The 22516-nt window shown below is 44.9% G+C and overlaps 1 protein-coding gene across 1 annotated transcript in view; it reads left to right on the top strand.

The window, feature by feature from the left end:
• LOC119180199 (sodium-coupled monocarboxylate transporter 2-like) overlaps window positions 1-15093 on the top strand; it is a 27993-nt gene extending 12900 nt beyond the window's left edge. Inside the window, exons 8-13 of the mRNA XM_075869095.1 lie at window positions 4745-4812; window positions 4898-4984; window positions 6186-6373; window positions 7237-7337; window positions 10421-10515; window positions 14828-15093. Coding sequence (XP_075725210.1) covers window positions 4745-4812; window positions 4898-4984; window positions 6186-6373; window positions 7237-7337; window positions 10421-10515; window positions 14828-14992 — 704 coding nt within the window. The 3' untranslated portion in view covers window positions 14993-15093. The remainder of the gene's footprint in view (window positions 1-4744; window positions 4813-4897; window positions 4985-6185; window positions 6374-7236; window positions 7338-10420; window positions 10516-14827) is intronic.
• The last annotated feature ends 7423 nt before the right edge of the window (window positions 15094-22516 follow it).

The raw sequence follows: 22516 nt of genomic DNA, 5'->3' as shown, positions 1-22516 counted from the left end.
TCAACCTAAAAACAAGGTCGATAACGTTATCCACAGAAGAAGCACTACCACCGCGCACGCCGTCAGGACACCATGCCTTGAATGTGCTGAAAGAACAAGTCACCATTCCGCCTCGCTCAAGCGTCATTATTTCAGTCGGCGCTCCTAAATAACCTGACTTGGAAGGCGTCGTTGAAGGGAGTCAGCATCTGTTGGTCACCCGAAATATTTCCGTCGCAAGAGGAATTGCAGAGCTGCGGGGAGGCAAAGCAACGGTTATGCTCACGAATTTCAGCAATGAGTACAAACATGTGAACAAAGGAACAACGGTCGCATACATCGAAGAAATTGTCGAAGCCACCACTGCTTTCGCCCTCGCCGATTCTGCGGAACCTGCTCAGAGGAACCAAGCCCCTCCCATAGCTTTCGACGTCAATCCCAGACTTCCGAACGATAAGCAAGAACAGCTCAAGGCCCTGCTCCTGCAATACGAAGATTGCTTTTCGTCGTCATCAAAAATTCGGCAGACCCCAATCACGAAACATCGAATCATAACCGAAGAAAATGCCAGACCACTCCGTCAGAGTCCGTACAGGGTTTCGACGCGAGAACGTGAGGCAATGAAGAGATAAGTTGATGAAATGTTGCGAGATTACATTATCCAGCCGTCCAAGAGTCCGTGGGCGTCCCCCGTGGTGTTAGTGAAGAAAAAGAATGGGACCCTACGTTTCTGCGTCGATTATCGCCACCTGAACAAAATCACAAGAAAGGACGTGTATCCTCTCCCACGAATAGACGACGCCCTTGATCGGCTCCATAACGCCAAGTACTTCTCGTCAATGGACGTCAAGACTGGCTATTGGCAAATCGAAGTCGACGAAAGAGACCGAGAGAAGACGGCATTTATAACACCGGACGGCCTCTTCGAGTATAAGGTGATGCCCTTCGGTCTTTGCTCAGCGCCTGCAACTTTTCAACGCGTTATGGATACAGTACTGGCAGGATTGAAGTGGCAGACTTGCCTTGTGTACTTGGACGACGTCGTCGTGTTTTCCTCGAGTTTCGACGAGCATCTTCGGCGCCTTGAAGCTCTACTTCAAGCCATCAAGACGTCTGGACTCACACTGAAGCCAGAAAAGTGCAGATTTGCATATGAGGAGCTCTTGTTTCTGGGACACGTTATCAGCAAGTCTGGAGTTCGTCCCGATCCACGGAAAACAACCGCTATCGCCGACTTCCCGCCGCCCACTGACAAGAAAGCCGTGCGCCGATTTCTGGGCCTGTGTGCCTATTATAGGCGGTTCGTGAAAAACTTCGCCCGGATCGCCGATCCTCTCACTAACCTTACCAAGGCCGACGTGGAGTTTAAGTGGGAAACGCCGCAGGAACACGCTTTCCAGGAGCTTAAACATCGCCTCCAGACGCTTCCGTTACTTGCCCATTTCGACGAATTCGCCGAGACAGAAATACATACTGACGCAAACAGCGTAGGTCTTGGCGCCGTTCTTGTGCAGAGGGCTGACGGACTTGAAAGGGTTATTAGTTACGCCAGCCGATCGCTATCCAAAGCAGAAGCAAATTATTCCACAACAGAAAAGGAGTGCCTCGCCATCATCTGGGCTACGTCGAAATTTCGTCCCTACCTCTACGGCAGGCCCTTCAAAGTTGTGAGCGACCACCACGCCTTGTGTTGGCTAGCCACCTTGAAGGACCCTTCAGGTCGCCTCGCACGATGGAGCCTGAGACTTCAAGAATATGACATTACTGTCATTTACAAGTCCGGCAAAAAACACTCCGACGCCGACTGTCTCTCTCGTGCGCCTGTCGACCAACCGCTACCCGACGACCCGGATGACGACTACTTCTTGGGAACGATCACTACCGACGACTTCGCTGAACGACAGCGGGCCGACCCGGAACTTAAGGCCCTAATAGAATACCTCGAAGGCAGGACCGCCGAAGTCCCGAAGGTATTCAAGCGCGCACTTGCGTCGTTTTTTCTACGAAACGGTCTTCTACAAAAGAAAAACTTTTCACCGCTTCGGGCTAAGTACCTCCTTGTGGTGCCTTCAGCTCTGCGACCAGAACTGCTGCATGCCCTGCACGACGATCCGACGGCAGGGCACCTCGGTGTTTCTCGCACGCTCACGAGGATACAAGAAAGGTACCACTGGCCGCGTCTTACCACCGACGCACTCGTTATGTGAGGACATGCCGGGACTGTCAGCGACGCAAGACACCGCCGACAAGGCCAGCGGGACTTCTGCAGCCAATAGATCCACCTTGCCGACCTTTCCAGCAGATTGGTATGGACCTACTGAGGCCGTTCCCGACGTCGGCTTTCGGAAACAAGTGGATCGTGGTAGCTACCGACTACCTCACCCGCTACGCCGAGACAAAAGCCCTGCCAAAAGGCAGTGCATCCGAGGTAGCTAAGTTCTTCGTCGAAAATATCGTCCTACGTCACGGCGCCCCGGAGGTCCTTATCACCGACAGAGGAACGGCATTCACTGCCGACTTAACTCCAGTGATCTTGGCATACAGCCAAACAAACCACCGCCGGACGACAGCGTACCACCCACAGACCAACGGCCTCACCGAGCGGCTTAACAAGACGATCGCCGACATGCTGTCAATGTACGTCGATATCGAACACAAGACGTGGGACACCATTCTTCCGTATGTGACCTTCGCATACAACACGGCGGTGCAGGAGACGACGCAGATATCTCCATACAAACTGGTCTACGGAAGGAGCCCGGCAACGACGCTCGATGCCATGTTACCCAACGTCACCGACGAAGAAAACCTCGATGTGAGCGAGTACCTTCAACGCGCCGAAGAAGCCCGACAACTTGCGCGTCTTCGTATCAAGAATCAACAGACGACCGACAGCCACCGTTACAACCTTCGACGACGCTTCGTGGAATACCAGCCCGGTGAACGTGTTTGGGTGTGGACGCCGATACGCCGACGTGGACTAAGTGAAAAGCTTCTGCGACGCTACTTCGGACCGTACAAGGTGGTTCGACGTCTCGGCCCACTTGATTACGAGGTTGTCCCCGACGGCATCACGAACTCTCAACGACGCCGATCGCGACCTGAAGTCGTTCATGTCCCGCGCCTCAAGCCGTTTCATGCACGTTAACAAACTGAAACAGTGTTTTTTTTGTATTATTGTTATATTGTAATTTATTCATTGTATTTTCTTGCATTATTATTGTACCTTCATCTTTAGTTAAAGCATCGGGACGATGCCTTTTTTCAGAGGGGGGCAATGCCACGTTTCATTTCACAAGTTTTTGTTATCGTTCCGAAACACCACACGATTCTCGGCGCAAACCGTGCCTGCAGGTTTCTAGAAGGTTCCGGACTGTAGTAGATCATTTCGATAAGATCACGCCCACTGTGCGAACGGTACAGATTGTTCTGGAACTTACGTCACTGCCAGCGATAACGCTAGAACATTCGACGGCAAGGGTATAAATGCCGACGCGCTTTGCCGCTTGTCAGTTGTTGAGTTGTTGATCGAAGGCCGACGCTGCGTTCGCCGCTATCAGTCCGAGACTGCTATCTGTGCAAGACTGCTGCTGTAATTAGGCTTTCCCTTTGCCGGGCACAGGTTCGCCCAAATAAACAGTTAAATCCCTACACGAAGTTTTTCGTCTTTGGCCACGTCACGATTCCGTGACAATACGCTAATGTTCACCCACAATGAAGTTTTGAATTATTTCTCAGTTGAAATTGCCGCATGAATGTTTCTAAACATAAGAGAGCAATAAAAAATGCTGACCCGCAACACATTCATACACGCCTTGAAGGTAGATGAAGTGAGAAGCTTTCACTTCCAACAAGCCTTTTGCTTTCGCGCTGTTTTTCCGGCACCACTGAGACGTGTTCGGGCACTCTTGGGTGATTACGGTGATTCTAAAAAGCAGGTCTTAGATTAGAAAAGCACTTTGATCACGCTGAGATGTATAAAAAACGAAGCAGTTTACCACGACCACGCCAAGCTGAAGAGAAATTGAAGCTGGTTGACCTGAGGGGTCTTATGCGGCCATCTTGGTGAATATTAGCTATTTGATTGGCGTACATATAGCGGTGTCGAACCGCAGCCCATCACAGACAGTGTGATAATGTCTCAATTACAGGTTCAGAAACTGATGCGCAAACCCTGCTCATGCACCCCGGTAACTGGACGGATGGTTTGTCGCACGTTTTCGGCAAGCATCCGCCTGGTAAACTCGTTGAGGCGGCTGCGTGGACTGTCTCCTTCGGGGACTGAGGCTAGGGTAACGGTTGCTTTTCGGCGCATACCAGGTTACACAATCGGCGCGGAGAATTTAAGCTTAGCTTTTAAAGGAAAGATATCACCACCCGCCCCCAGCGTTCCCCTTAGCTGAGGCTGTGGTGAACTCTACTTCACTATAGCTGAGGCTTATACTGGGAGTTTCGAAAGAGTGCTTCTTGACATCCTGTTCAAGGACTATTTGGAAGAAAGGCACTCACGCTCAGTGACAAAACATCACGCAAGTTAATGCAGCCTGGCAGAACATGATAAATCTAGTCATTACATGAAAGCAAGTAAAGGTTCTGAGTATAGTTAGTGAGGTTTGTGAAGCTTACCTCGCTTTCAAAAAACAACGTGTCCCAGCTTTTTGTTCCAGCGTTTCCCTTTGTGAAAACGCTATATCATATTCCGAGTAGATTTGCTGAAGCTGTGAGCCTGGCAGTTACATTAGTATGGGGATAATAATTTTTCCAGCGTTCGCAAGTGGAAGCATCATGACCTTGTTTGCCATCGCTGTTCCATTGATGGGTACAGCCACGCAGGTATGCAATTTAAAATGCCATGTTGACTTTCAGCTGGATTATACAATATACTGCACCGTAAATAAATATATTTACTCTGCCACAGCTCTTCCTCTCCCTGTACGCATCGGCCTCAGGTCCGTTCGCCGGTCTCATCCTTCTAGCCATATCCTCTCCCTGGGTCAATGCAAAGGTATGTCTAGTTCGGTTTGTCTCAGTGTGACATGAACCAAAAAAAAGGAAAGCCTCTTTTTCGGGAATCTCGAGAGCATGGCTCAAAGGGAAGCTATCTGTCGTGATGATGTAGTGTGGACTTTCGTGGCTGCAACTCTATGCAATAGTATTCCATTGCATGTAGCTAAAAACACACATGCACCACCTTAGCCTCGGGAATGCTTATAAACACACACACACACACACACACACACACACACACACACACACACACACACACACACGCACACACGCACGCACACGCACACACACGCACGCACACACACACACACACACGCACACACACACACACACACACATACACACACATACACACGCACACAAACACGCGTGCATGCACACACAAGGGGGCCCCTTAGCAGTATTATGTGTGTGTTCCTCGCTGGTAGGCGTCTATGTGTGCTATATTGTCATTAGACGTCCACAATAATTACACCTAAGAATATATCCAAAGTACATTGCGGAAGACACCACAACCCTCACTACCCTAGCGCACACCTCACATTCTAGCTTGCTTATCGTCTTCGTTTAGAGGAGTGTATGCTTGCCTCGTATAAGAGACGTTCTGAACACAACGTAGATGGGTGCTCTCCGAACAATACCCAAGATTAAATATCACACGTCTTGTATATTGAAAAAAAAAATGCGAACGAAAGTGGTAAATTCTGTTTTAGGCGTAATACTGGTGGCCCGAGCAACACGTGAAATTCTTGACTACCTTCTGAGCACAACTGGTGAAGCACGCACAGCCTGTTTTCTTTTTTTTTTTCAATATTTAGACAATGTATTTCTACAAATATAATACTGACCAATATTGACTTTTTTTATCTTGGTAGGAAGCGCAGCAACCATTAAACGAAACACACAACTCAAGCGCTTAACTTCAACCTAACGTTTATTGCAAACGTCAGAGTTTGTAAAGGGAATGAAAGAGAAAAAATAATAAAAGGCAAAAACAACAAAAACCACATGCGCAAGTCAGTCCCATCATACCAACCGGCCTGATAGAATTCTTTATCAACTTTTTCTGTTGAAGTGAAGGGTGTATTGGTTACGTATGATATCGAAGCATATCCTTACGTTAGATACGGACCAACTGTGACAATAATTATTATGAATTGATAAAAATTCGTATAGTTATATATTGACGAATTTCGCAGGGTGCTGCTTGGTCGAGCATGGTGGTCTGTTTGCTCCAGTTGTGGCACGCGGTTGGCAAGAGCTTATTCTCCAAGCCACCAGCGCCAGCGTTTGTGGGCACACTAGATAGGTGCCCTCTACTTGAGAAGAACAGTAGTTTCGGGACTGAAAATCTCGGAGCCCCGCCACACACTGTGGTGCCAAGCAGGTTTGTAGATGAGGCGAACGGGTTCAACAAATAAAGTAAGAAAGACACGTGGATGTACAAAAAAGACATCATTCTTAATGATTACTTATGGCACCATGCTGAAATGACATAAAAGGGGCAGCAAGGCCAGCCCACTCCCACGCCTTAGGTATTATGATGCTAGTGTGAAAACAAGACAAAGCCAAGTAGCGTATTCAAAATTTGTTTTGACACATGTGGTGCAGTGGTTTGTGAATACACAGGTGCGTTGGGCAATAAATAAATGATAAATAAATAGAAAAAATCACATACACCCGTATGTGTTTATATATATTATATTAGGTGTTTATTATTATTCTATTAGGTGTTTATATATATTATATTAGGTTTTCGAATAGCCAAAATATGGCTATTCGAAAATTTCACGCATGGAAATGCACGATGACAGGAGCCACTCAAACGGAATCACTAATATAGATGACACTTGTCGATACAGAACTTCAAGAAGGACTCCGAAATTTCGACTGCTTCGGGTTTTTAAAAACACACCTTACAACTAAGTACATCAATTTCAAAAATTTCGCCTGCATCGAAACGCCACCGACGAGAGTGGAATTCAATCCCGTGAGCTTCAGAAGAACCCTAGCCAGAACGCCACCACGACGGGAAGCTAGTGTGATAAACGTGACTCGAGAAAAAGATAATCTAAAAGATGAAAAAAATAGTGCACAAGAACGTCACTGCATTTTGCCATATTGTTAGAGGTACCGAGGAAAGGTCTCAGCCTTCCATATTTGGTCAATCTTGAGGCAGTGTCATCTGTGACCTGCAGCCTACTAATTGAAAGGTCTGATATTGCGTCTTTATTTTGTTGTTTTCTACAGATCCCACATATTTCCCCTGTATGAACTCTCGTTCTTTTGGAGCTCATTCATTGGTGCCCTACTGACAATCCTGCTTGGAACAGCTTTGGGCGTATTAACAGGTAAGCAGCTTGTCACTTTGAGAAAGTCATTAAGGCTAATAATTCCGCGTGGCATGGCCGTCATTAGTGTCCACCAAAGAATAAAGTGAAATACCAAAACACGCTTGTGTCGAAATGGTGCTATTTTACGCTTTTGTTAAGCAAATATCAGCTTCATTCAGTAATAATCGCACCAGATTTCAGCGGCTAAAGGAATGACTTATATTTGCTTCTCTTCGAATTTTGCAGAAGCCGATCGGCCAAGTTTTCAGAAAAACTTGTTTTAATGTTTTATTGGTAGCATATAAATATATATTCAGAGTGTGACTCTGATGAAGGCCATGCCATGGCTGAAACATTAGTAAACGCCTTGTTTACGTTTTCAACGTGTGCTACCTTCAACTTCATTCAATACGAAAATTTCTCGGACCTGTCGGATATTCTCTTGAAGTTACAGACAGACAGACAGACAGACAGACAGACAGACAGACAGACAGACAGACACAGACACAGACACACATACAGACACAGGCACAGACACACATACAGACACACATACAGACACAGACACAGACACAGACACATACAGACACAGACACAGACACATACAGACACAGACACATACAGACACATACAGACACATACAGACAGACATACAGACACATACAGACAGACATACAGACAGACAGACAGACAGACACATACAGACACAGACAGACAGACAGACAGACAGACAGATAGATAGACAGATAGATAGATAGAGAGTTAGATAGATAGATAGGACATGAAGTCTGTTTCTTCCTTTGTTTCTTCCTTTTTTCACATTTTTTTTCTTCTCATTCTCTCGCACACTCTGTCACTCATCAGAATTATTGCATTGCACGTTGGTCAAATGACCGCGCACTTGTGTTCTGCAAGCGGAGCAGAAGATGGAGAAGAGAAAGAAGCGGACGAAGAAAGTGTGTGGGGGCTCATGATCATGGTAATTTCTGTTTATGCGTCAAAGGGCAAGCTGGAATTTAACAACCCTCTGTTAATGTCTAGAGGTAAAAATGGCCCTTAATCGAGTATTTCGGTCCCAGTTAGCTATAGTCTATACAGGTAATATCATAGAGTTCTAAGCTCACCCATGGTGCAGAATAATTTAGTGTTGTGGATAAGAATGAGTATTACTTGAATAAATTTTATTTGAAAGCAGAGGATAATTTTTTTTGCGGGGAGGAAGGGGGTTACAGTACGGATTAGTAGCAACGTAGTTTTGTCAATATTGCCAACACGCTTCGTTTTACATGCCCTCTGATATTGATTTCACCATGCGGTGTGACAAGAGTAAACCAAAGAACATACTGTAGCGATGCTGAGGCAGACAGGCTAAAAAAAACAAGCGTCTTTATTAGGGCGAACTTGTGCCCACGAGTCTAACGACTATGGTCGTCGAGTCCGAGTAGCCGAGTGGCGCAGATCCAACTATATTCCTCTTTCTCGTTGCCCGAGCGCACGAACGCGGGGCGCATGCCAGCCGGTTTTTGCTGGTGCTCGTGCCACGATTATTGCGGCGGGCTACTTGAACGTGGCCAAGCTGTCGCGGCAATACCATAGCACAAGAACACCATAGGCCAAGTGCGACTATAAGACACCCATGTGGACGCTTAACGTTGTATTCAACTACGTAAAATAATTTATTTTAACATGAAAATATTTTATGCCGTGTAACACCATGGATCCCTTGACGTGTCTGTTATGGATACGATGTTGTAAATTATAAACTAGAAGCACGCAAAGGAAAACGTAGAACAAAATGTTCCGTCACCGTACGTTCGAACCTACGACCCTTTGCTCACTAGCGTGGCCCGAAACCACTCGGCCACAGCGCGATTGTTTTTGAGCATGCTAACGGTAATCTTTTTATATACACCATATACTATATTTATATAGACCGTGCACTTTTGGGGGTCCCCAGGGCTCAGCGACTTCAGCGTGTTTTTATCACCACTATGGCGAGATTGATCGAAGGAGACGCAGAGCTGCGCTCTTAATGTCTTCGTTGCTCTCGTTGCGATGCGCGCACACCTCTACGTTGCGTGGTCACTCATGCACGCACACTTATCTCGTAGTTGGGGTGCTTTGTACGCCTTGTGCTTTCACTTGAAGTTTGATTGATTGATATGTTGGGTAAAACGTCCCAAAAGCTTTATATGATTGGAAGAAACACCGTAGTGGAGGGCTCCGGAAATTTCGACCAGCTGGACTTCTTAAACATGCTCCTAAATTTGAGCACGCGTGTTCCTCTGGAAATTCACTTTCAAGTTACAGTGCATGAAGGTCACTTCGCTCGCTGCAGCGGCCGCATTTTCGAAAGAAGCGCACTGCTCACACACCAAGTAACGATTCTGACAGTTGTCTTGCTCGTCTTAGGTACACTGGAGCGGTCGATTTGTGCTTGTTTCATTGTGTTTAGGCAGCGCGCTTTGCGTGTGGAGCCGTGTCTAGGGAGCCTTCATGTTCGCGCCTCCGTGCTTCTGGAGGCACAGAGGGACACTGCTCCCTTGCTGTGGCACTTGTTAGTCTGCGATCTACCAGTGTATGCTCATTTTGTGGTTTTTTTCTGCATGAGGTGCACGTTTTAAGTTTCGGGTTGTTCGCGTAACGTTACATTCTGTAGCAGTATCTTTCACTCATTCGGCCTTGTGTCAAATGAATGCACAATAAACGCTCAACTACCTCTGTGAAGACACGCTTCCCTTTTGTATTCTACCAATCTCTATCACAAAGGGATCAGCCATGCCTTTCTTTACTATTTTTATACCGCACAACCGACTACACGCTTATTACGTTAAGCATTCTTTCATACTCTTCCTCCAAACTGGCTTGACTGTAGATCTCACTGCCAAATTTTCTGATACCGCACTTCTCATCTGGTACGAGAAGGACTTCTACTGCGCAGCTTGATCAGGTCAGGCTATATTATGCCCACTAAACATTTCTCATCTTCACCGAGGAAGTTATTGGCATGAACAGAATCAATAGTGTGGGTTCACTTTGAGATTATACCTTGTACGTGTGTCGTCTGTGTTCAACAGTACAATTTCTTTTGCGTTCTAAAGGTGGAGTCAAAGCATGCGGAAACAACGTGAGTCTGACAAGTCCACTCTTCTTAAACCTGTGGAGGCGCTTCAAGTTTTTTGCTAACATAAGTCAGGTGAGCACAACAATACCTGTTAATATTGTTGAAGTCTAAAGGCGCAAAAAAGACGATTGCCATGCAGCGCTAAGTCCAAAACACGTGGAATATAACGGTGGTTATTTCCATAAAATGACAAATATCATTTGCGAACGTTACTGCGTAAAATCAATGTAGTTTTGACATGATGGCCGTGAAAGTGTAGGTGCATCGACAATTCAGAAACAAGAAATGTGTATGATTAAGCTCGACTAGGCACAGTTGTGCAATCACCAACTTGCTTACTTGGCTACACGTGTTTGTCGTCGTAGCCGAAACGCCGTTTGCCAGCAAACATACTACGTGCACTCCTTACCATTGTTTTGTTACATTGTGTGACTGTCGCTGCTGCTGACGCGAAACACGCCAGGCAGCTAAACTACCAACAGACGCTCGCACTGACGTGTTCCTCTGTAAAGTGCCCTTGACAACTTTTTTTGGCACTGACGAACAAGCTGGGGGGGGGGGGGGGGTGGAGCTTCTGCAAACGCCACATTACGCGAAGTAGTCCTATTGGGCGCGTGTCTCGTAACGCATTGGGAAAGACGGGGATGCACCATCAGGAGGCGGAGCTTGTGCAAATGTCACATTACGTGAAGTAGTCCCTGGGCATGCGTCTTGAAATGCTGTAGGAAGGACGGGGGCGCACAATGAGCTTTTTATGCAGATGCATACGAATAGGCCACTCAGCGTTAGAGGTACACGTAAAAAGGTGGAAATGTCTCACGCGTTCAAAAAGGTGAAGTCAACACGAATAAATTAAAAAAAATTGACGGCAGATCCACGAGGTGAATGATGATGAGATTGGGTGAAGCTCCTGGAAGTAATACTGTGAAATTTTCTTCCGTTAATTCACCCGATAAAAACACCTGGCGTCTTTCGTTAAGCAGCTTGCGTCTTCTTTTTGTTTTGCTTTAGAAACATCTGGCGTCTTTTCGTTTTGTGTTTAGAAAACATCTGACGTCTTTCGTTGGTTTATTTCGTCAATCAACGGCGTTTTGGACAAAAATTTTTTGTTGTTTATACACGCACAGGAAAATTTCACCAGGCACTACCTTGGAGGTAAACAATGGCTGCTACTGCAAATGAGAGACAGCAGAAGTCGGCTTTTAACACTACTACTTCTACTAACGTTCCTTACTGAACATGCCAATGGCTGCTAATGGGGAATGAGAGACAGGAGCATTCGGATTTTAGTTAACGCGCACGCCAGGAACTTCTAATTGTTCAACAAAGCACAGGAGAAATCTCCCACCGGCACCACCTTGCAGGTCAAATGTAACACTTGTTACACACTACAGGTGCAGCTTCGCCCCTAAAAGTGAATATCTTACTCGTGTGAGCTGAATCTTGTCTAAAATAGCTCCACGGAGAAAATAGAGGAGAAACTTTCATATTTCACGTTGATAATACGGGCGCTAATGTGCAACTACATGCACTGGCGGCAGGGTGCACGCAATTTAGCTCTGTAAGGAAAGTTGTGACCATGCTACTTCCATGTTCACCTCGAACGATGTGGAAGGATATTCAAAGAGGTAGATACACCAGCCGACGAACTCTTTCGCTGCAGTCTCACGTACAACTGCAACTCAACAATCAAATTCTGCGTGTATTATCACGATATTTCCCCTCCTTGTTTCAAGGTCACATGGAGATGCACAGGGGAACTCAGTCGAGTAGACGAGTAAAGTTTTCCTTTTAAAAGGCTATAGCATAACATATTTAGCGGCTTTACATCAAGGTTTCTTACCATGGTCTGGCAAGCCGCTGTTACTGGCCGACATGTTTATGTTTAAAAAGTAAAAAATAATAATTTAATGAGACACAGAGGGCTGAACGTAAGGGCATGCAGAAGAAATGATTGGATTGGACGAAATGAGTACTTAATGTAACAACGTTCTTATATGCTTGGTTGTTTTAGGGTCACTCACCAAGCACGACTATGTTAAGCTGACGAGTTCAATGCATACATGATACGTTAACGATCACGTCTGCAAAATTTTGCAGTGCTACGCACCGCGGAAATGGGCCAAATTCAAGATGAACGCCACTTGCCCTTCCTTTTGCGGGCGCACTCCCACAGAATAGACAGACTTAGGTGCACGTGGGCAGCAGTACAGACCTGGTCTGTAATTGAAAATGGCTAGCAGGATGCTGTGGACGCGCAACTAAATATGTCTAATGAGGGCATGGCTTAGCCGTAGGAATCGTTGTACGTAGACAGCAGTGATGTTACGTCAGTCTACTGTGCTCTGACGTGGCCAGCAGTAGCACGTTGATTGATATGTGGGGTTCAACGTCCCAAAACCACCATATGTTTATAAGAGACGCTGTAGTGGAGGGCAGGAGAAATTTGGACCATCAGGGGTTCTTTAACGTGCACCCAAATATGAACACACGGGCCTACAACATTTCCGCCTCCATCAGAAATGCAGCCGCCGCAGCCAGGATTGGATCCCGCTACCTGCGGGTCAGCAGTCGAGTACCTCAGCCACTAGACCACCGTGGCGGGCCCAGCAGTAGCAGGTTACACAGCGAAAATTATTTCACATCACATGTGTAGTTCATGCAATTTGTTGCTTGAATAGATGAAAAAAATTAAATTTATATATTGGGAAACAAAATAAGAACGCGCGTGCTTTTTAATTTTTCTTGTGAATTACAATGACTAATGTGCATGCGCTCATTAGTCATGCACTAATGTGCATGACTAATGTGCATGCGTTCGTGCCCATTCGTACCCGTTGTTAGCATACCTAGATGCAGTTTATCCTCACAAGTTCTCCGACGCAAACTGCGCCGCTTGTGGGCAGACCATTACATTAGCACACATGCTCTGGGAGGACGGGTCGCTTGGACCGACTTTTAGCAAAGCCGAGTGGGATGCACTTCTGCGCTGCCCATAACTTCAGGACCAAATCCTCGCCATCCAGTGTGCCCATTGACAGGGCCGTCAGGCTAGACCTACTCGTCTCCACGTGAGTGTAGCCGTGAGGTGCATGGCGACCCCATCGGCTGCACTGGACCATAATAAAGTTCTCACTCACTCACTTACTCACCGGAGTTAGTGCATCAGGTAGACGTCAGCCGTCGATACGAAATAATGGTTCTGCGCTTTCGAACCCTCAATGCGTTCCTCTAATTCACCGCGTATACGTCGAAACGAGCATGCACGGAGGCATACATGCCACAAAAACAGGCAGTAGACAACAAAACAACACTGGTCAACAAAGAAACACTGCTCGCGTGCTCGAGGGTTGGGCTCGATTGGAAACATCATGCGCACGTGACCGTTTGCTGTGATGCCGGAGAGGGTAGGGAAATATTTGACCTCCGAAGGCTACGCGGAGTGAGTGCCAAAGGTTTTGAGCTCACCCCCCAACACCATGGTTTCGCGCCGCTTTAACATTCTCTGTCAGCTCGTAACGAATCTATTGAAAAAATTCTGGTGGCCTAATGATCTTTGTTGAGCACACAACTGCCAGCCTCTCACTAGAGCTTGTTCTGGGGCCACAGTGAGGCGCCCTCTGAGGTATGCAAGTTTAAGGCGACTGAATTTTGCATTGCCAATTCGCTAACTTTGTTAGTTATATAGTCCACGCAGCTCTTATTAGTACTTGTGAATCCTTAGAACTTACCATAGTACCCCCGCTTTCTGGGTTGAGCAGACAAAACTTCAGGTTGAAAAATGTGCAGTCAGCGTTTTGACAAGTGAGCTTGTGTCCATTAAGACAGTAGTTGTGGCCTTAATGTTTGTGTCATACTGCCCTTACGAAAACAATTCTACTTGTCAAAATAATAACTATAGCGACATGAACTGTTTCAACGTTTAGCCTGCATGTTCTCCTGGATACACGCATTATTTGAACCAGGTAAGGTGTGTGTGTGTGTGTGTTTGTGTGTGCGCGTGTTTGCGTGTGCATGCGTGCGTGTGCGTGTTTGCGTGTGCGTGCGTGCGTGTGTGTGTGTGTGTGTGTGTGTGTGTGTGTGTGTGTGTGCAAGGGTGCGTGCATGGGTGCGTGCATGGGTGCGTGCGCATAACGTAATGGGGATGGATGTGTCCTTGATGTTCCAATAAGAGATCTCATACTCTACCTATAAGCAGCCATGTATCCGCATACGATCCTCACACGTCAGTAGCAAGGTGCGTCTCCTTGCGTCGCTCATGCGCACACCTCTAGCAGTCATAATATTGTGCTGCTTCCAGCACTTGTAAAGGCACCTTTACAGCACGATAAGCAGCTGCACGATGGTTCACTAATACCGTTCTGCCATTTTGTCTTCACTTTAGGTTGACAAAGAAAGCAAAAATGGTGGTTCGACTTTGCTTCACAACGACGAAGATGTTGGGGAGAAAACCAGTCGTGTCACCAAGATGCGAAACAGCGAAGAAGAAAAATGTATTTTTGCATCTGGGTTACTAACAAATGCCGGGACAAATGAACTCTCGTTATAAATGTTCAAGTTACGAGTGTTGCCACAGCAGAATTATTACACGACTGTCTATGTAATTTTTTCAGCAGTAGAAAAAAATAAAGTTACTTTATATCTTCCAAATAGTATGCAGACAAGCTGCCACCCCGCAGCAGTGAGAACCATTTGAGTAATATATAGCACCCAAACAAATTCTAGTGATGGCATCCTTTGGTGGCGAGGATTTTCGAACTGATCTTTTACCACGAGGTGTGTGTGGGTTGCGAGCCAGGGCTTACCACTGGTGCGTTGCTATTGAAAACAATTAAGCCATGTTCCGCATGCTGGCACCAAAACAGCTTCCTGGATTGTAACGAATGAACAATCATTTGGCGGTGAGTTTCAGGAGAAAAAACTATTGTCACGTGTGCACGTATACTGTGCCCACTGCTCTACCATATTCTAGGGAATATTTCGCTTACGGAACTTTAAAGCAAGTGAATTCTTTTCTACAGTTTTTGTAGTGAACTAAAGTATAGAGTTCACTGTGTTGTCGCACAACAATAACCGTTTTAGTGGACAATGTCATGTCACGAATCACGGATGTGAAAAAGTAAACGCCAAGAAAAAAGCCAGGTCGGCTAGGAGGTAACTGATGACACAGCGAAAGGCTTGTAATTAAGTGGGGTTCAGTGACATGGAAAGAAGTTGATTGGTTGAACACAGTGTGATAAGTAGCAAGATTAAAACTGACTGCCATGGTGAGTTGTGAAATCACTGCCATAGTGAGCGGAACTCCATAGAGCGGCAAAGAAGACGTTTTCTAAAAACGTTTATACTCTGCTAGGAGAAGCAATGAAGAAAGTGACCGATGAGAAGTGAAAATTAAGGTTGAGATTGATTGATTCAATCATTCGTTTCTTAATTCATTCAGTAATTGAAGTAAGTGTTCTTATACACACATAAACAAATAAAAAAGTAGAACGTGGCAAGAACTACAAGGAACTGGTAGAAGTAACGAATGAAAAAATTCGAGCTGGTTTTATTGACGCTGGTCTATCCGCTGAAATGTAAGCGAAACAGAACACAAAGGTACAAAACGCCATCTGCCACAAAAATTACAGGGGGTAATCTTATAGTACAGCTACTTCCACACAATCATGATTGTCAAGACTGGCTAAAAGCGTCTGCACCTTCCCCAACGCTGTCAACAGCTTGTAAAATTTAGTACGGGATCGAAAATAAATATGTTGAGCAATATCCTCAGTGCGAATATTTTGGGCACGCATATTCTTGGCAGTAGTGGCTTATGCGTCTTGATTTTCGGCTTCATGTAAGCAAGTTGATAGGTACTTTTTTTTTTCTTTCACAATTCACACTGAAGTTTGCGCTGCAGGTCACGATAATGATCGAAAATGTTAGTTTGCACTTAGTTTGCACCCCGCTGCGGTGGTCTGGAGTGGCTAAGGTACTCGGCTGCTGACCGGTCGTGGGACCGAAACCCAGTGGCGGTGGCTGTATTTATGGTGGTGGCGAAAATTCTGTAGGCCCCAGGAGGTCGAAATTTTTAGAGCCCTCGACTAAGGCGTCTCTTATAATCATATGGTGGTTTTGGGATGTTCAACCCCACATATCCTGCAAAAGAACTTAGTCGGCGGGCCCTAAAGTGTACACAGCGTTGCTTAGTCCACACTGAGCACATGTTGAGGGCTGAAAACAAAACGATTCACAGCTGGAAACGTGAAAGCGCATCATTAACACAGAGCAAGCGCAAAGTTTGTGGATTATTGTGCATGCCCAAGAATGTACGTTTCTAATTCACGACAATGTTAGGCTGACAAGTATTCAACATTAAAGAATGACGCAGCTTCACGTTCAATGTTTGGTATCCCTGCTATTATTAAGGTGTTTACCTATAAAAAGGATGCTGGTACATGCAAAAGGGTGTGTAGTGTCCAATACTTCACATCGTGTTCATGCTTCACATTTCAAGGCAAGAAACACAGGAGTTGATAATCTCTCAATAAGCTGGTTCACTCAAAAACGGTTCTCTTCTATGTAATTATTAGCAGAATCTCGCTCGAAAACATGAATGGGTGTGCTATTGCACACCTTAAACTTTAAGAATACAAAGCGCTTCGTGTTTCAGCACTCAGTGTTGGCGATCTAAATACAGAGATGCTCATGTGATTGAAATTCGAAGCGCTATTGCAACGTTTCGGATAGCTGGCAGATCAGACACATGTGACTCCACTTACGTGCACCTGTTGGACAATTGGTGGAGAAACGTATGCCCTATTTTTTATTTGATTTGGTTTGTATTGTAGAGCTATAAAGGAATCGCGAAATCGGAACGGCAACTTGTCTCCACTGTTTTTAAATGCTGGTATGCCCTGCCAGGTGAGTGACAGGGCATGTTTTCTGCTACTCAATTGCAGCATGTACAGGTCGTAGCATATCCTTCGTAAACCCCGCCCTACTGCTGAGCACAAGGCGTAATCTACAGCGTAATAAAGGGACTTAAAGGAGCTACAGATGCTTTGTTAGTGACAGGTAAGTAAAACTTTTCCAACAGTGAGGCTATAACAGCCTCTAGCAACTGGTTTTCGAGTCCAAAACCGGACCATGAGAAGGGGGAGTGGGGTTTACACGCTTTGTTGGGAAGGTGAATTGCAGTATCATGTAGTTTTTCTGTAACTTTATTTTATATTCATCAATACTCCCTACAGAAATCGTACATTATTGCGCATCACTTGAAATACGAAGACTTAGCAGACGAATAACGAAAGCAATGCAAGCCCAAGCGTTCCAATGAACGTATTGGAGCGACAGTTCTTCGGCTCTATAGCCTTCGTATTTCAAGTGGCGCGCATTAACCTACCAATGAATAGCTGCAAACTCGCTCTAGCTAGTACCCTTGTAACCTTAAAACAAATTACATGAACAATTATCAGGCCCCTTGAAGGGGGCTAACGATATATATTATGAAACTGCTCGATAGCAAAAGTGCCATTTTCAATGAACACAGCTCCCGGGCACCTTATAGAGTTATCACAGCTGCCGCTAGAATAGTGACTAATTTATGAAATAGACACTAAATGCATTGTTAAACTCTCTAAGTGATTCATTGCGGAACATCAATAATCACCATCTGGATTAGAACATAAATTTGTTTGTCCTTGCGCCTAATGCAAAGCGTAACCGTGAAATCAAAATGGGACTGAATGTTTATGTGATAGAGGATCATTTTAGTGAAATCTATCAACTAATCAATGAGTCATTCGACATCGAAGATTGCAGCAATTTCTGCCACCATTTTAATGGTTTTCGGAAAAATTACGCACCTTTCACTATAATGGCGTAAAACTAGAACTAAGAGTGAAGTGAATGTCTCGCCTAAATAGGTTTTTCTAGCAAGGCTAAAGATGAGGCTAAAATGCAGTTTTTAGAGTAGTACTAAATATGAATAGACATGGCTGGTGTTCGGAATACGCACGTGTCACTGGGTTATGGCGGGAACATGGGACGCGATTACGAACGTGGTTCATAATGAACGAGTGGCAGCAATGCCTACGTGCTGTCACGTGGTTTCAGTCACGTGACAGCACGTAGGCTGTCACGTGACTGCTATGCCTAGTTATGAGATTGCAGTCTTGTTACGAATGTAAAAGATGTTACGTTATTTTGGTCATGTAAGTAGCTGTTATGCGGGGTTGCCTGGTTCCGCTCTACTGACAAGTTCTTACTTCGTTTGTGGCGGGGACATGTCAATTGACTGGCCATGTCATATTACGAGATTTCAATCACGTGACTACTTGCTATGTGATGTTATGTGATTTTAGTCATGCGACTAGTATAAATGATGCTTTATCAATTTGGAATCATGTAACTATATGTGGTGTGGCGCTGCGCACTTTCAGACAAATGACTAGTTCCTAATATGTTTGTGCCGGGTCATGTCACAAAACTGCATCTTACGTGGTTTAAGTAAGGTGACTACACCTTACGTGATGTTCTGCTACATTTAGTGACGTTACTAGTCGTTTAGTGATGTTACGCGATTCGAGTCTGGTGACTTGTGACGTTGTGTAATGTAGTTTCATTCTCGAGACGTGTTACGTGATGTCACCTGATGTTTAACCTCGTAACTAGCTTTTACGTGACGTAACGCGATCTTTGGTCTCGCAGTAGGCTAGCCAATCTTAGTCATTGTATTCCGTGTCTGGCCAATAGGCACATGGTGTTGCGGGAGCGAAGCGTAAGTTGATTACGAAGATAATGCGCACCGATTGTTGATGACAAGTTTTGGTCACTCTAGCTGGCGCACAACAAGCTCAAAGAGCTCCGTACGGTATACGAAAAACTCTGTTTAGATACCCGGAGAAGTGCCACCTCTTAGGGCGACACTGTGGGCGGCTGCCACTTGGGGACAATTAGACCTTGCCCCACCGTCGTATAGCAGGCTCTTTGGACAACCCAATTTTGGAGCTGGTATTCCGAGCTCTTGAGAGCAGAGGTTCATTTTTGCTAAATGAGGTCTTTATACGCACCTAACGAAGGATACCGCCAAAGCACGTGCTATAAATCACACGTTCCCCCACAAGAAGGCACTGCGACGTGAAGTAACTTGGGCATGAAAGCTGATTGATTGATTGATATGTGGGGTTTACCGTCCCAAAACCAGTATATGATTATGAGAGACGCTGTAGTGGAGGGCTCCGGAAATTTAGACCACCTGGGGTTCTTTAACGTGCACCCAAATCTGAGCACACGGGCCTACAACATTTCCGCCTCCATCAGAAATGCAGCCCCCGCAGCCGGGATTCAAACCCGCGCCCTACGGGTCAGCAGCCGAGTACCTTAGCCACTAGACCACCGCGGCGGAGCGGGCATGAAAGCTGGAGTACTCAAATTTGATATATGGCTTCCAGCCAAAACTTCTTCAACTTTTACAGCTTTTACTTTTGTTGGTTGTAGTGTTCAAAACTACTCTATACTAGGCGGACCCAATTTATTGTAATTTATTAATTTATTGGCGACTTGTGTGTTTAAAAACAAGCCAGAGGAAAAAACCGCGTTTTCATTGTCTCGATTTTTCTTACTCAAAATAGAATTATTTAAATTATTCATATTCAATGATGAAAAAATTATACTTGTAATACCGCATCTGTTCAATTTGGCTAGCAAACTGGCGATATAATTGAGTGGTGTGGCTACTTTGGCTACCCGTAGATTTCGTTCTGGCTACTTTTCATATCCACCCAAAAGTAACCACGGGTTCGTTGAAAGCTGCACACCCATGACAAAGTAGAAAGCTGCACAGTTATGGATGACACCTTACAATACTTGCTGCTAGTGGGTAGTTCGTCAAATTGCAAAAGGGTCATTTCATGCCAAACGTCCCAGCCATTTTGGCGACCATCTCGAATATATATGAAGAAAAGTGGGCTGATATACTGCATTGAAAACAGTGAAACACTAAAATATTTCTGAGAGAAAAACAATATTTCGTCACGTGGCTGCCCTATGAATTTCCCGGAATGCCGTTTGGGTGTTCTTTGTGGAAAATATTATTTCAAATGTGCCGCTGTTTCTTTCTATACCAAATTTGGTCTAGATGTTAGGTAATGGTGCTCGAGTGAGATGTTTGAAGCTCAGTAATACAAGTACAATTTTACTGGCACATATGCCTCCAATAATTTAGCCAAAGTGTGTTATGTTTGCACTTTTTCTATTGCAATACTGCACGTGGTGTGAATATCTTAATAAAAAATACCTACTCCACAAAATGTATATTTTGAGAAAAAATGTTTTGGACTTCTCAAGCTGCTAAAATTTACGAGAAAAAAATCACAAGTTCCTCGAAATTGTCATTTTTGTCCATATTGTGATGCAATTTTTACTATGGAATGTCCCAATTAAAAATCACCCTTTTACTGAAATTAAAAGAAAATAAACATTTATTTCCATATGGCAAACCTTAAAATCCCATTTTTTAACGAAGGAAATAATTTTTGAACTGTTCCATTGACGGCAAAGGTAAATTACAAGGCGGCAGCTGTCGTATGACCAAATAGGAAGATAGGCGTCAATATAAATATTTAAAAATTATTTTTTTTGCTAAAACAAATGTAATAGTAAAATTTCCCACATAAAAAGAACTGCTTATTTGCTTTTGATTTACGTATAAAGCTGTTCTTTATTTAAACCAGCGCATTGTGCAAATGGAGTCAGAATATTCACAAAAATGACGGTTTGCTAAATTACTTTCTGTGGAATAAGTATTCACTACTCAGATATTCATACACGGTACAGTATTGCAACATCTTGAAACACCTTACACAGGCACATTTACTTAACATGTAGATCTAATTTCGCGTAGAGAGAAGACGCGGTACTTTTAAAATAAATTGTTCTACAAACAACACCCAAGCGACATTCCAGGAAGTCCAGAAGGCAGCCAGCCACGTGACCAATTTTTTTCTCGGAAATATTCTACCGTTTTACTGTTTCGAATGCAGTAAATAAGCACAATTTTTTTTCGAATACATGTGAGATAGCTGCCGAAATGGCTGGGAAGTTTGGTGTGGAATCACCCAAAAGGAAGAGTTACGGCGTAGTGGGCACTTTGTGACATAACTTACACTCGACATTCTAAAATAGTAGTTTTTAAACGGTCAATTCACGTGTCCAAATGTCCTGGCAGCGGCATGGTTGAAGCCAATGCGCACATGCTCGACAATGCTATTGCGTTCTACTCACGATAGAAAAGTTCAGGCGTCCTCCAAGTTTTCTAGCTTTCTAGCCATGAAATTCTACCATGGTGGCTCAATGGTTCCGGTACTCGGGTGCTGACCCGAGTGTCGCAGGTTCGATTCCGACCGTGGTCGCCACATTTCGGCGGAAGCAACGTCGTACAAAGTCGTGTAGTCTGCGCAACCTCAGTGCGCGTGAAAGAACGCCAGGTGGCCGATAATTCCTGAGCCCGTCACTAAGGCATGCCTCATAATTGTATCGTGGCTTTGGCGCTTCTTATGCGAGATTTATTTATTGTTTTAGCTATGTAGTTCGCGTTTGCAGCAAGAAAAGAGTGTAATATCATTTGATTTGTACCTGGTATAAATATTATTACATACCAGAGTACATTGATGAAATAAATTTTATGTGAGCTTTATCGCGGAACTGCAAAATATGATAATAAATGTCAGTGATGGTTTTGCAAGTGTAAAGGGCTTCTTTAAGGGGTCACCCACAGTACAGACAACGTATATCAGTGAACATTACAGTGTTAGAGACACCCCTGATCAAGAGCCGCAAAAGTCATCACGTGACGTCGGCTCCCAAGAGTGCCGAAACGATAAACAAGATGGTTGAATATATGCAAAAGGTGCCTACAGTGGCGGTGAAGGCTGTGTATGCCAGTATCAAAGGGTAGTTTGTTGACACCAGAAACTACAGCTGTGAAAGCTGTTCGGCCAAGAGCAGCTGCAATCATGGCGTCTATGTCGGCGAACACGTCACTTCCGCAGAGAACTAGCAGCCACACACTCTCTTCCCAGCCACTACA

The sequence above is a fragment of the Rhipicephalus microplus genome, chromosome 7 (genome assembly GCF_043290135.1).
Source record: "Rhipicephalus microplus isolate Deutch F79 chromosome 7, USDA_Rmic, whole genome shotgun sequence".
Classification (NCBI taxonomy): Eukaryota; Metazoa; Arthropoda; class Arachnida; order Ixodida; family Ixodidae; genus Rhipicephalus; species Rhipicephalus microplus.
The sequence above is the reverse complement of the archived record's forward strand: the minus strand, read 5'-3'. Positions and strand labels throughout refer to the sequence as shown.